The sequence below is a fragment of the Sorex araneus genome, chromosome 9 (genome assembly GCF_027595985.1).
Source record: "Sorex araneus isolate mSorAra2 chromosome 9, mSorAra2.pri, whole genome shotgun sequence".
Lineage (NCBI taxonomy): Eukaryota > Metazoa > Chordata > Mammalia > Eulipotyphla > Soricidae > Sorex > Sorex araneus.
The window spans coordinates 2,717,851-2,731,718 of NC_073310.1; the positions used below are offsets into that span (position 1 = coordinate 2,717,851).

The window sequence follows — 13,868 nt, forward strand, 5'->3', positions numbered from 1 at the left end:
AAGCACCCCTCCTGCTATGATATCTCGCTAGTTTCTGATTGCGGAGTCTTCACGGGGGGTTTTAAAGACGACTACATCTGTCTTCACATTTCGGGGAAAGGTTAATAAAAATTCTAAAAATACCAAGTGAATGACGAAGCTGCGGAGGGGCCTGGGGGAGAGACGGAGTGCTGGGCGCTCTGCAAGCAGGAGGGCCAAGTTCGGGCTCTGGCACTGCATTGTCCCCCAGGAGCCGCCAGTTCTGAGCTGTGAGGAGCTCCCAGAACCACTGGGCATAAGGAGTCGGAGAGATAGTCCAGTGGGTAGGGCGTTTGCCTTGCACGCGGCCAACCTGGGTTCGATTCCCAGCATCCCATATGGCCCCCAAGCACCGCCAGGAGTGATTCCTGAGTGCAGAGCCAGGAGGAACCCCTGAGCATCGCTGGGTGTGACCCAAAAAGAAAAACAAGAAACAAACAAACAAAAAACCCCCAAATACAAAACACTCAGTATGTCCTCAAAACCAAAAACACATGGCACAGGCTATTAAATATATTTCATGGTGACTGAAAGGTGGAAATGGGCCAGATCTGGTCAGAGGGCTGTGGCTCCACCAGAACTCCCATCGTCCACGCATGAAGCCTTGGGTTGGCACCTCGGCACCTGACTCACCCAGGCACCCTCCTGGTGGCACAGCTAAGTGTACAGGCATCACCCAGTGGGCGAGCTACTCCAGAAACAGAGGCAAAGTCATAAATAAATCACACTTAAAAATATACCCGTCCTTGGGGCTGGAGCGATAGCACAGCGGGGAGGGCGTTTGCCTTGCACGCGGCCGACCCGGGTTTGATTCCCAGCATCCCATATGGTCCCCTGAGCACCGCCAGGAGTAATTCCTGAGTGCAGAGCCAGGAGGAACCCCTGTGCATCGCCGGGTGTGACCCAAAAAGAATATATATATATATATATATATGTATATATATATATATACACGTCCATCAATGGACAGATGGAAGAACCAAAGAACCAAATATGGTCTGTCCATCCTGAAAATAACTCTTTGAAAACGATAAACCCTCTGCAGCTCCAGGAAAGACGGCTGAACCACCTCATCCGAAGCAAGAAGTGGTTGAATGAGTTGGGAAACTGGAAGTGGGGCCTTTCCCCAAGAGGCTGTTGCCAACTTCCCCCTTTCGCCCCGCACCACGAGAGGTCGAGGGGTCACGGGATGGTGATGAAACTTCCAGGGAAGGGACTTTACCCTGGAAACGCACCGCCAAATGCCTGTGTTGTACAGAGATGTTTAGGAGTCCCAGGGCGCCAGGCGAGGGCTGGGGCCTAGGTGGGAACTGTGAGGCCAGCGACAGCCGCTCTGCCCGGCCCGGAGGGAGCGTGTTGACCCACACCAGGCGGGCAGCGCGGGCACACGGCACCTCCCAGCACAGAGCCGCTGAAGATGAGCAGGGAGCCCTGAGGACTTTATTTCTGGAGGTGGGGGGTCTCCCCAGCAGTGCTGGTGGGGGGGGTCACTGCCGGTGAATCTCAGCCAAGTGATGATGGCAGCTCATTACAAGGACTCATGGTCGCCAGGGGCTCAAAGCCTGTCCCGCCAGGGGCCGAGGGAGCAAACTGGGACCCCAGCCCTCCACTTTCATAGACCCAGCGCTTTAATTTTCTTTTCTTTTTTGGGTCACACCCGGCAATGCACAGGGGTTACTCCTAGCTCTGCACTCAGGAATTACTCTTGGCGGTGCTCGTGGGACCCTATGGGATGCTGGGAATCGAACCCGGGTGGGCCGCGTGCAAGGCGAATGCCTTCCCCGCTGTGCTATCGCTTGAGCCCCGCAGTGCTTTAGTTGCTTGTGACCCCTCTGTAGCTCCATGGCAGAACCCTTGCCGCATGCGAAGATGGGGGTGGGTGTCTGCAGGTGTTGGGGTCTTAGCAGCTAGCCTGAGACCCTGGCCAAATCCCCTGCCCTTAGAGACAGAAACAGGCTCTCTTCAAACGGGGCCCTACGGCCCTGTGCCAGCACTCCACCCAGAAGGGCTCCCTGGTTGAGGAGATAATGGGGTGAAACTTGAAAGTCACCACTTGTCTGAGCTAAGCATACCCGGCCTTGAGAGGAGGGAACATAAATCATTAGTTCACATCTGTAAAGGGCCCAGCAAAATGTTTACTCCAGAGCTGATAACCAGGTGTCCATCCTGCCCACTCCTCCCTAAAATTTCTTCTTTAAATATTGGCGTGTGAGCTTAATAAAAATGAGAGTTGCTTGACCTCCAACTCTCCCCCCCTGTGTGGTTCTTTCTCGGTGGCAGCGGTGGGGTGGCCGCGGTGCGCAGGGGGGCAGGGCAGAGGCTTCTTCCCTTCCCACTCCCTCTCCTATAGGGAGTAAGTCCGGTGGCTGGGGGATCATACTCCAGTTTGCCGGGGTCTAATGGCCAGGACCCTGACATCCAGGCAGTGGAGTCCCCAAAGGGACCCCCTCTCTTCTCTGCCACACGTGGCAGTGCTCAGGGGCACTCCTGGCAGTGCTTGGGGCATCGTATGTGGAACCAGGGATCAAAGCTGGGCTGGCAGCGTGTGAAGCAGGCGTCCTCCTCCCGGGCATCTGCCCACACCTTCTCGAGCTCCTCTTTCTAGGGACGGGCTCGTTCCACAGGGGATCAAAGGTGAGACGACGGCGCTGAGTGAAGAGTGCGTGGGAGGCGGAGGGCAGCGCCAGGCGGGCTGGGAGCTGGGCACAGTCCTGGCTAGGGAAAATGTCACGGTCGCAGGAAGGACCCCGGCCAGTGGCACCTCGAGGCCAGAACCGAAAGGGAAACCTTGCCTCTTGCTGCCCACGGACACGGAGCAGGGTGCCCTGAGCTGTGGTGTCAGCACAGGGATCGAGCCAACGGACATCCGGAAGGTTGTCCAGCCCAGGCAGGGGTGGGGGTGGGTGAAATGGGAGGTGGTCAAAAGGAAGCCCTAAATGCTACCTTTGGGGGGCCGGGAGATGGTACAGCAGGTAGGGCGCGAGCCTTGCATGTGGCCAAGTCGGGTTTGATCCCCGACACCCCATATGGTCCCCTGAGCCCTCCAGGCGTGATCCCTGTGTGCTAAGCCAGGAGTAACCCTGAGCATTGCCAGGTGTGACCCCCAAACCAAAAAACCCACTGAATAATAAAAAAAAAATTAAAAAATCAAAGCTAACTTGATGTGAGGCAGTGCCGAGCGCGCTCACCGCGGCCACCGGCACAATGAGCCCAAAGATCATCCCCCTGCTCCCCGGAACCGAAACTGTCACCATCACTGTCATCCCGTTGCTCATCGAGTTGCTTGAGAGGGCACCAGTAACATCTCCATTGTGAGACTTGTTGTTATTGTTTTTGGCATATCCAATACACCACGGGGAGCTTGCCAGGCTCTGCCGTGTGGGTGAGATACTCTCGGTAGCCTGCCGGGCTCTCAAGAGGGACAGAGGAATCAAACCTGGGTCAGCCGTGTGCAAGGCAAATGCTCTACCCGCTGTGCTATCACCCCAGCCCAGAGCCAAAACTCTACACAAAAATATTTAAAAATCCTGAACTTACAGACTGGAGCAATACTGAGTTGTATTTAGGGTTCTAGGTCAATTTGAATGCACTGTGAAATAAATAGCACAGCGGGTAGGGCGTTTGCCGACCCTTGGAGGGCCAGGCAAGTCTGATTCTTTTTCAATCCTTTAAAATGCAGTGGGCCTGGAGAGACACTCCAGGGGTCAGCGCTTTTGCATGCAGCCAATCTGTGTTGGGTCCCGGCACTGCATGGTCCTCCGAGCACCGCTGGGAGTGACCCCTGAGCACAGAATTTGGAGCAGCCCCCAAGCTTGCTAGATGTGGCTCCCACCCAATAATTTTTTTATTTTTTTTTTTAATTTTTTTATTTTTATTTTTTATTTTTTTTGCTTTTTGGGTCACACCCAGAGATGCTCAGGGGTTACTCCTGGCTTTGCACTCAGGAATTACTCCTGGCGGTGCTCGGGGGACCATATGGGATGCCGGGGATCGAACCTGGGTCGGCCGCATGCAAGGCAAACGCCCTACCCACTGTGCTATCACTCCGGCCCCCCAATAATTTTTTTAGAGGGTAAGACTCAGGGTTGGGACACAGCTTGGCGGCAGGGCTCATGCCTGGAGCCCTGGGTTCAACCCTCAGCACTGCAAAATAAAATAGAAAAACCTGAAAATGTGAAACTCATTTGACTCACCAGGAGCATTGCTGGCTGACCTTAGTCTGAACTCCCGTTAATTTAAAACTGTGGTCAGCAAGCCAGGGGCCTTTGGCCTCAGCTGCAGCTTGTTAGAAACGCAGAATCTTCATCCCCGGCCCACATCTGGGAATCCAAACCTCAGAACCCCGGAGTGATTGGATCAACCGGGCTGTTCGCAGTGGACCCAGGAGCTCAGCCCCAAGCCCAGGCGGCTCTGCACGGCGGGAAAGCAATCCTGCGGGCTGCTCCTGGGGGGGATGCTGAACCCAGTCTGCCAGACACCCCTGCATCTGTGCGCCCATGGGGGGCGTGTGTCCCAGCAGCTCTCTGAGAACAGAACGGTGCACCGCGCTGCTGGGTCAGAGACGTGGGTTTGGGGATACCCTGGTGGCGCTCAGGGATTATGCAGTGGCAGGGATCAACCCAGCACGCTGTGTGCGGAGCGCGTGCACACCAGCCCTGACCCGCTGACCATCCTTGTGCCGGGGCCGTGCTGGGAGCCTGCCCAGGGCCCCATCTGGGGATGCACGCACTGCATAGATCCTTTCTGACGGACTTGAAAAATTAAATCTTTCCCAGTAAAATCAAACACCAGGAAGCGTCTTTCTGTCAATGAAAACTGTGTGTGTGGGGGGCGGGGGGAGTGTTCTCCAGCCGTGCACAGGACGCCCAAGTGCCCTTCCTAGTGATTCTCGGCCAACCAGGGGGCAGTTTGATGCTAGGGCCCGAAAGCGCGGTGCCACTCAGGCCTGTGGTGCCAGGGACCCCCCTTCTGCACACCCCTTCCCCCTCCTACACCCCCTCTCCCGCCCTGGATGCGGCGGGGGAGGCCTGGTGGTCCGGGACGGAGGCTGGATGGGCAGCAGCTCTCCTGCAACCCCTGCCACTCTCTGGCCCCTTCCTGCAGGTTGGATGGTTTGACTGTTTTGGTTTCTGAGCCACACCCTGTGGTGCTCAGGGCTGACTCCTGGCTCTGTGCTTGGGGATCACTCCTGGTGGTGCTGGGGGCCCATATGTGGAGCTGGGGATTGAAGAGCCCGACCTGCTGTAACGTCGCTCCTGCCTCTTTTAAAAATTTTTTAAATAGGGACTGGAGCGATAGCACAGTGGGTAGGGTGTTTGTATTGCACGCGGCTGATCTGAGTTCGAATCCCAGCATCCCATATGGTACTCTGAGCACCACCAGGAGTAATTCTTGAGTGCATGAGCCAGGAGTAACCCCTGTGCATCACCGGGTGTGACCCAAAAAAAAAATTTTTTTTTAATTTATTTATTGAATCACCGTGAGAACAGTTACAAAGCTTTCAGGCTTAAGTCTCGGTCATACAATGATGAAACACCCATCCCTTCACCGGTGCACATTTTCCACCTCCAAAAACCCCAGTATAGGGGGCCGGAGTGATAGCACAGCGGGTAGGGCGTTCGCCTTGCACGCGGCCGACCCGGGTTCGATCCCCGGCATCCCATATGGTCCCCCAAGCACCGCCAGGAGTAATTCCTGAGTGCAAAGCCAGGAGTAACCACTGAGCATTGCTGGGTGTGACCCAAAAAGCAAAAAAAAAAAAAAAAAAAAAAAAACCCAGTATATCCCCGACCCACACCCTCCCGCTGTAGGATGACATTACTTTGTCTTTTCCCTCCTTGCCACAAGTAGCTTGTCCCGGTTTTACCCAGAGTTTAGGCTTACCCCAGTCTCACCCATCAAGTTGTTCCCGAATCTCTCCCATCCCTTTGTTTAGCTATAATCACTTCTCCATGCTCTCTTCCCCAAAAGAGTTAATCCGAGGCTTTCCCTTAATCTGACTCTGCTAATTTGCAAGGTCAGACCTTCCTAGGATACTGAATTTATATTATATAAGTTAATATTGCCTTTCTCTTCTTCTTGTGCCTTTTGAATAATTTACTTTAAAGCTATGACTGTTTTGTATAGACACAAGAAGACAATATTATGTTTTTATAACTTGGGAATTAATTGGCCTCGAATATTCCCTCCCGGGCCTCTGCTTTCTCCACTTAAGCCTCAGTTGCCCTCAGTTCCTAGCACCCCAGAGTAGGGTCCCCGACGTGGGACAGGAAGGATCCAGGGCAAGCGGTGAGTTATGTGCTACCCTGGCATCGAGATGGGCCTGGCCAAAGTGCCTAATTCTTAACTATAAGTTAAGAGCTTGATCATAGACAAATGCTGTCATGATCCAATAGTAATTATGAGACTGGGACCCTGCCCGGGATAGGAAAGACTGATCTGGCCTGAGCACTGCAGTCTGAGATTGAGATGGCCCCAGGAGAGCAATTCTATAAGCTTTAATGCATCTCTCATTGTGTCCATACAAAATAATTAATATTATGAATTCTTATATGTTTGCTGGCTGAGGAGAAGAGAAACACATTCATGGGACTCTGCCCTTGGGTGGATCCTCTGCTGAAAGAGAATTAAGTCCTAGGAGAAGCATCCCCTAAGGGAAAGGACCTTACCCTATTGATGGTGACCACACCTATGTGTAAGCCCCAACCCCCTCATGCTGTGGAGATTTAACTAGGCTGTGAGAGTGGGTTGGGGGGCTAGATCCACAAGCCAGATCCACGGGGCAGATCCACGGGGAGAGATCCAGGAGAGCGGGAGAGAAGCAGAGGGAGAGAATGAAATAAACGGATCGAGCAACCAGTTTGGCCTTCTTCCTTCTTCCTTCCGTCGCCTGCCCTCGACTAACAGCACACACAGCGGTTCTGGGGCACCGGACGCGGGCGGTGAGACAGAGCCGCCCGGAGAGCCCGCTAGTGCACTCGCGCCCCTCGGCGTTCTTTAGTTTTTTACATCCCGCTACCTGTGTGGCAGGTGATTTCCACATTACTCTCTCTCTACTTTGATTACATTCAATATTTCGACACCAGACCCACCATTATTGTTTGGGATTTTTCCCTCAACACTCAGACCTGCCGAAAAGGCAACATTAGACAATTTGTTTTCTATTGCTGATTATGAATAGCATATGATGTCGGGGCCACGTGATTTTGGAATTCTGAAATTTAATTAATTAAATATGGAGGGAGGGGCTGGAGCAATAGCACAGCGGGCAGGGCGTTTGCCTTGCACTCGGCTGACCCCGGTTCGATTCCCAGCATCCCATATGGTCCCTGAGCACCGCCAGGAGTAACTCCTGAGTGCAAAGCCAGGAGGTAACCCCTGTGCATTGCCAGGTGTGACCCAAAAAGAAAAAAAATATGGAGGGATTTCTGCCAAAAGTCACTAGGTTCCGAGATTCGATTGTCTCTGGGATCATGGCCGTTAAGCAGCTTAATCAGTAGCTCCTGCCTTTTTTTTTTTTAAATTTTTGGGTCACACTCGCGATGCACAGGGGTCACTTCTGGCTCTGCACTCAGGAATTACCCCTGGCCGTGCTCAGGGGACCCTATGGGATGCTGGGAATTAGACGTGGGTTGGCCTCATGCAAGGCAAATGCCCTACCTGCTGTGCTATAGCTCCAGCCCTGCTCCTGCCTCTTAATGTGGGTTTTTGTTTATTGAGCAACACCCAGCCATGCTCAGGGGATCATGAGGTGCCAAGGTCTGAAGATCTAATCCTCTGAGTGACCCACCTGCCCATAACGTGGGTCCCAAATGGGCACATGTTCTTGGCATTGAACAGGCTCCTCCCTTGGACCAAGAGGACTCCGTCAGGGTTGCATGGATGCTGGAGGAACCACACAACACTTGATTTCCCCCAGAGCGCTATTTGTACCCACCAGGACTCCAGGCAATATTATTTCATTGCTCATTTATGAGGCAATACCCATTTCCTGGCAAGAAGGAAAATTTAATTTGGATTTGTTTAATTTTGTTGTTTATACAAATTTACCCACTACTGAATTTATAGGCATTGAAGAAAAATAAAACACCAAAACCACCAAAACATAGGTTCTTATTAGATAGCAATTACTGGTAGAATGTTATTCTATTTTTCTTTTTATTCCTCGAAAATTTTATTATCACTGAATAAAAATAAATTCTTTACCTTTTTCAGTTTTTAAGAAGTGTTTGCTTTTAATTTTTGTTTTGGGGCCATACATAACTGATGGTACTGAGGATTTACTCCTGTCACTATGTTCAAGAGTCACTCTTGGTTCTGAGGATTGAATTTACGATTAAGTACAGTTAATCCTTAATTCTTATACTAATTCTCTGGCCTGAAGAAGTGCTTGTTTTAAAGAGTACTTCTTGTTAAAATATTTATTTCAAAAGTCCTCATGTAAACCATTTGGACGTGAACAAAGTTTTATAAACGTTTCAAAAAAAGTATTCCTAGTATCTATCCTTTTATTTGGGATGACAATAACATTACTATGACAGTATTTTCTTTTTTATTCATATGAACTATTTTCAAAGTTAATGGTTCTTATAATATCTTGATTTTAAAATTTTATTCTGAAAAGGCAAGACAGAAAAATGACTTTATAATTATTTTTTAATTTCAACGAACTATTATAGAATAAAAAATATTTGATATTAAGTGTTCTTATGTTTGAATGCCAGGGCAGAGTCTCTTGTCCCCGTGCCTGGCTGTCTTCACTGGGACCACTCAGAGGGGGGAAGGTTGTTTCCCTCTGCACCCTGAGCAGAGCCCCAGCAGCCAAAGACCTCCGGAACCCAGCCACAGCCATTTTCAAGGCCACTCTCCACACGGTCAGATAAGCCTCACGCATGAAGGAACCAGCAGAAGAACCCAGGTGTGTGGGACCCGGGGCTGAGATCTCCAAGCCTGCTCGGATCGGGACTGGGCCTCCTCCACCCAGACGCCCCATTTTCCAGTAGCTTGGCAGCCACAAACTGCCCCTGGCACTGTGCAATCCCATCAATGGCCAAGATCCAGAGACTATAAATCAAAGCTCCTGGAAACGTGAGGCAACTTTGCAGCCACGTGACTTCTTACAGCCTAGCTCTCCCTCTCAGAGAACCTGGCAAGATATCGAGAGCATCCTGCCTGCACGGCAGAGCCTGGCAAGCTCTCTGTGGTGTATTCGATATGCCAAATACAGTAACAATGATGGGTCTCATTCCCCTTACCCTGAAAGAGCCTCCATTGCGGCACTGCTGGGGAGAAGGGGCAAGAGAGGCTGCTAAAATCTCAGGGCTAGGATGAATGGAGATGCTACCGGCGCCTGCTCGAGCAAATCGATGATCAACAGGATGACAGTGATACAGTGACAGTGATACAGTGATGTTTGAATACTGAAAATAATCCTTGTTAGCCCAAATAAACTGGTACTGTCAATCACTGAATCACTGTCATCCATTGCTCATTGATTTGCTTGAATGGGCACCAGTAACGTCTCCATTGTGATACTTGTTACTGTTTTTGGCATATCGAATATGCAACGGGTAACTTGCCAGGCTCTGTCGTGGGTACTGTCAATATTTTTTTTAAATTAATGATATTTTCATAATAAATTTTAATCACTAGGGCTGGAGCGATAGCACAGTGGTAGGGAGTTCGCCTTTCACGCGGCCGACCCGTGTTCAATTCCTTCGCCCCTCTTGGAGAGCCTGGCAAGCTACCGAGAGTATTGCGCCCACACGGCAGAGCCTGGCAAGCTACCCGTGGTATATTGGATATGCCAAGAACAGTAACAATAAGTTTCTCAATGAGAGACCTTACTGGTGCCTGCTCGAACAAATCTATGAGCAACAGGATGATAGTGACAGTGACAGAGATTCTTCCTCATACTGAAATACGTGCTCTTCTTTATTGGGTGTCTTGAATCATCTGATGTTGAGGAACCTCCTGAATTGGGTTTCCATTTATTTTGTTCATCAATTTTGGCTTGCTGGAAAGCTATGGCCTGAATAAGACGGTCAAGAGAAGGATCTTCATCTTCACTCTCTTCTATTCCTTTAATTTCTTCTTCTGGTTCAGGAATTTTCTTCTTTTTCTTTCCTTGGAGGTTTATATTCTCCAAGCGTATTTTTGGGACAGGCATGACTTAAGTGTCCACTTTCCCCATATTCATAACACTTAGATTTATCAAAGTAGTTTCATCTTCGGATAAACTCAGCTGCTCATCCATTGTCAATGGCAATACTTCCTTTTATTACTCTGTTTATTGACCTGGTACAGTTCTGTGCATAGTCTTTATCCAAAAACAAAATAAATGCTACCCCTTTATCCTGCCTGGTATCGCTCTCTTTCATTACAGTAACCTTTGCAATTCTGCCATACTTGGAGAATATCCGGTATAGTCATCGTTGGTCAGGGAAAAAGGCAAGTTGGATACATACATGGTGCTCTTACTTGGGGCCAATCCACCACTCATTTCTTCTAGTGGGCCAAGCCGGGAGCCCCGAAGGGTGCGAGCTCTCAGTTCCTTTGGGGCCCACCCCATCTCATGTCCGCTGGCGACCACAGGCTACTGCGTCGGTGTCATATTCTCTATTCCTTTCGTGATACTTTGAAAACGAATGGGGTTTCTGGATGTGTTGGGAATGTTTTTCCCTTTAAGATGAACAGAGGCAGGGTTGATCTTGAGGCACGGTTGGAATGTGTGAGTGTGGAACAGCCACTTCTATGTGCTGTCGGCAAGGACGCCTCAATAGAGAATGTTTTCCATGACCATATCGTTAGAAAACTCCCATTTCTGTCATTCTGATGCAAAGTTGGATCTAAGTCATGGCTTTTTTTTTCTTTTTGGGTCACACCTGGCAGTGCACAAGGGTTACTCCCGGCTTTGCCCTCAGGAATCACCCCTGGCAGTGCTCAGGGGACTATATGGGATGCTGGGAATCGAACTCAGTTTGGCCGCGTGCAAGGCAAACGCCCTACCCGCTGTGCTATCACTCCAGCCCCTAAGTAATGGCTTTAACTTTCATTTTTCTCCATATTTCAGGGTCTCATTCTTTTCTTGTCTAAGATCCCCCAGGCCCCTCTTGGGGGAAGCATAATGCGCAGTGCTCAGGGAGCAAACCTGGTCTGTGGCAGGAAGAGCTTGCCTACTTGCCCTCGGAGTCATCTCTCTGGCCTTTCCTTGTTTAAAAGCCAAATGTATTAAAAAAAAAATTATCTCATTCTTTGCTTTTCTTTTTTGGGGGGAAGGGGTATTGTACCCAGTGTTGCACTCAGGGTCACTTCTGGCAGTGTGCGGGACCGTATGTGATGCCTGACTCCTAAACACAGGCTGCGTCCCACTGCAACAGATCCCACTGCAGGGGTGGGCAGCAGCCCAGTGGCCAAGCGCGTGCCTGTGCATGAGGCCCTGGGTTGGATCCTCAGACCTGAAAAGCAGCAGCAGCAGAAAGAACCACCACTGCAGATTAAGCTACTTACCTTTCTACTTTTGTTTTTGGGTCACTCCTGGCTGTGCTCAGGGATCACGCCTAGCAGGACTTGGGGAACGTAAGTGGTGCAGAGGACCGGACCTGGGTCGGTCCCATGTAAAGCAAGGGCCCTACCTGCTGTCCTATCTCTCCCATCCAGAGGTCCCATTTTTTTTTTTTTTTTTGCTTTTTGGGTCACACCCAGCGATGCTCAGAGGTTACTCCTGGCTTTGCACTCAGGAATTACTCCTGGCGGTGCTTAGAGGACCATATGGGATGCCAGGGATCGAACCCGGGTCAGCCGCGTGCAAGGCAAACGCCCTACCCGCTGTGCTATCGCTCCGGCCCCTGATGCTTTTTTTTTTTTTTTTGCTCAGAGGTCACTTATTTTCAAAATCGTTACCGAGGTGCTGGAGACAGTACAGTAGGTAGAAGGCTGGCCTTGTATGCGCTGACCGTGTCCAGTTCCAGCACTGCAGGATTCTGAGCACAGAGCGGAGTGCAGCCTCTGCACACCGTGGGCTATGGCTCCAAACCAACGTGAACGCTGAGCACTAGAGGACATGCTGTCACACATGCACTCCAAGAGGTGTGACCTGGAATAGGGTCACCCTAAAACACAGGATGTGACCAATGGCAGAAATCAGCAAGGACAAAGCAGTACAGCCGACCGCAACCATTGTGTGCTGGCAGTAACAGCTAGCATTCTCGGAGTAACAGGGTCTATGCTCCACGTTTATGGGGTAGCTCTCAAGAGTGTCACCTGGACTCGGCCTTCAGGGCAACAGCCCAATGATGCCAGCCGCTCAGGGGCCAAGGAGGCTCCAGTCCCACCTCAGGGCAGGGGACAAACCGCTCCTTCCGCAGCTGCAGCTCTGGAGCGCTGGTGGCCTGAGCTCGTGCTCCCCATGCAGGAGGCTTGAGTTCAACACTCAGAACCTCAGGAGTGACCCCCAAAGTGCAGAGCTGGGTGTGTCCCCCAAACAACCAAACCAAATCAAAAACAACCAAAATAAAAATGTTGCTTCACATATCTAGTCTTTTTCTGAAGCTTTTGATAAATATTTATTGGATACCGTTTGGAGAAGACCAGTGCCCTTTACACAGGGCTTTTCTCGGGGGGGCGACACTCGCTGTTTCCTTCCCACGTGCTGCAGAACAAGGGCAGTGTCCGCGGGACACGAGCTGCGGCAAGTGGAAACAAGCACTCCCACGGGACAACCCGGCCACTAGCAGCATCTCGATTTTCCTTGGATGACGTTTGACAATGGCCACGCCACTCGGATTGCAAAATACTGTGACTAATAAATATGGTCCATTAATAGCAGACTTCCTCCTGCTTTTCCTGGGGGAAGGTTTGATGATTTACTATGATCCATTAAGAAACATCTACATGGGAAAAACAGGAAGCATTGTTAAGTGTGTCATCTAGTCGCCGGAAAGATAGTTCAGTGGGTGAGGTGCCCACCTTGCACACAGCCGACCCAGGTTCAATCCTAGCACTCTACACTCTCCCCTGAGCCCCTCCGGGAATAAGCCCCGAGCAGCACAGAGGGTGGGCCCCCAAACAAGGGTTATTTAGTTTGGTCAACAGTGACTGGTCAGCTGAAGTACAGAACTTAACTATATTTTAAAAAACCTACTTACAAAATGCTTTTACATTTATATTCCAGGGTTGTCTCGAATCAGTATTCTTAGCACATTGCTTGGGGAGTTAACAAAATATCGATGGTTTTATATGCCTGATTTGGAGTAAAACAATCATAATTCTTTTTTTTTTTTTTTGCTTTTTGGGTCACACCTGATGATGCACAGGGGTCAATCCTGGCTCTGCACTCAGGAATTACCCCTGGTGGTGCTCAGGGGGCCATATGGGATGCTGGGAATCGAACCCGGGTCGGCCGCGTGCAAGGCAAATGCCCTATCCGCTGTGCTATTGCTCCAGCCCCAACAATCATAATTCTTAGTTTTACTAAAACTACAAATCCATGGTCAAAGTTTAAAACAAGTTTACATTCAAGTTCAAAAGAGATAAACGTAGGCCCTCTCCCTCTCCCTCCCCCCCCCTTTTTTGTTTTTGAGCCAAACCTGGTGTTACTCAGCGGTTACTCCTGGCAGTGCTCAGGGAACCACATGGGATTTCAGGGACTGAACCCAGCTCAGCCATGTGCAAGGCAAGCGCCCTCCCCACTGTGCTATTGCTCTGGCCCATCAGTTTTCTTTTTCTTTTCTTTTTTTTGCTTTTTGGGTCACACCCGGCGATGCATGGGAGTTACTCCTGGCTCTGCACTCAGGAATTACTCCTGGCGGTGCTCAGGGGACCATATGGGATGCTGGGAATTGAACCCCGGT

General features: G+C 50.5%; 1 protein-coding gene and 1 pseudogene across 1 annotated transcript in view; both read right to left on the reverse strand.

Moving 5' to 3' along the window:
* The window catches only part of LOC101543579 (zinc finger CCHC-type and RNA-binding motif-containing protein 1-like), a 30,113-nt pseudogene extending 19,594 nt beyond the window's left edge, over nt 1-10,519 (reverse strand).
* Nucleotides 10,520-12,622: 2,103 nt separating this feature from the next.
* KNTC1 (kinetochore associated 1) overlaps nt 12,623-13,868 on the reverse strand; it is a 64,016-nt gene continuing 62,770 nt past the window's right edge. Inside the window, exon 63 of the mRNA XM_055147469.1 lies at nt 12,623-12,905. Within this exon, the coding sequence (XP_055003444.1) occupies nt 12,885-12,905 (21 nt within the window). The 3' untranslated portion in view covers nt 12,623-12,884. The remainder of the gene's footprint in view (nt 12,906-13,868) is intronic.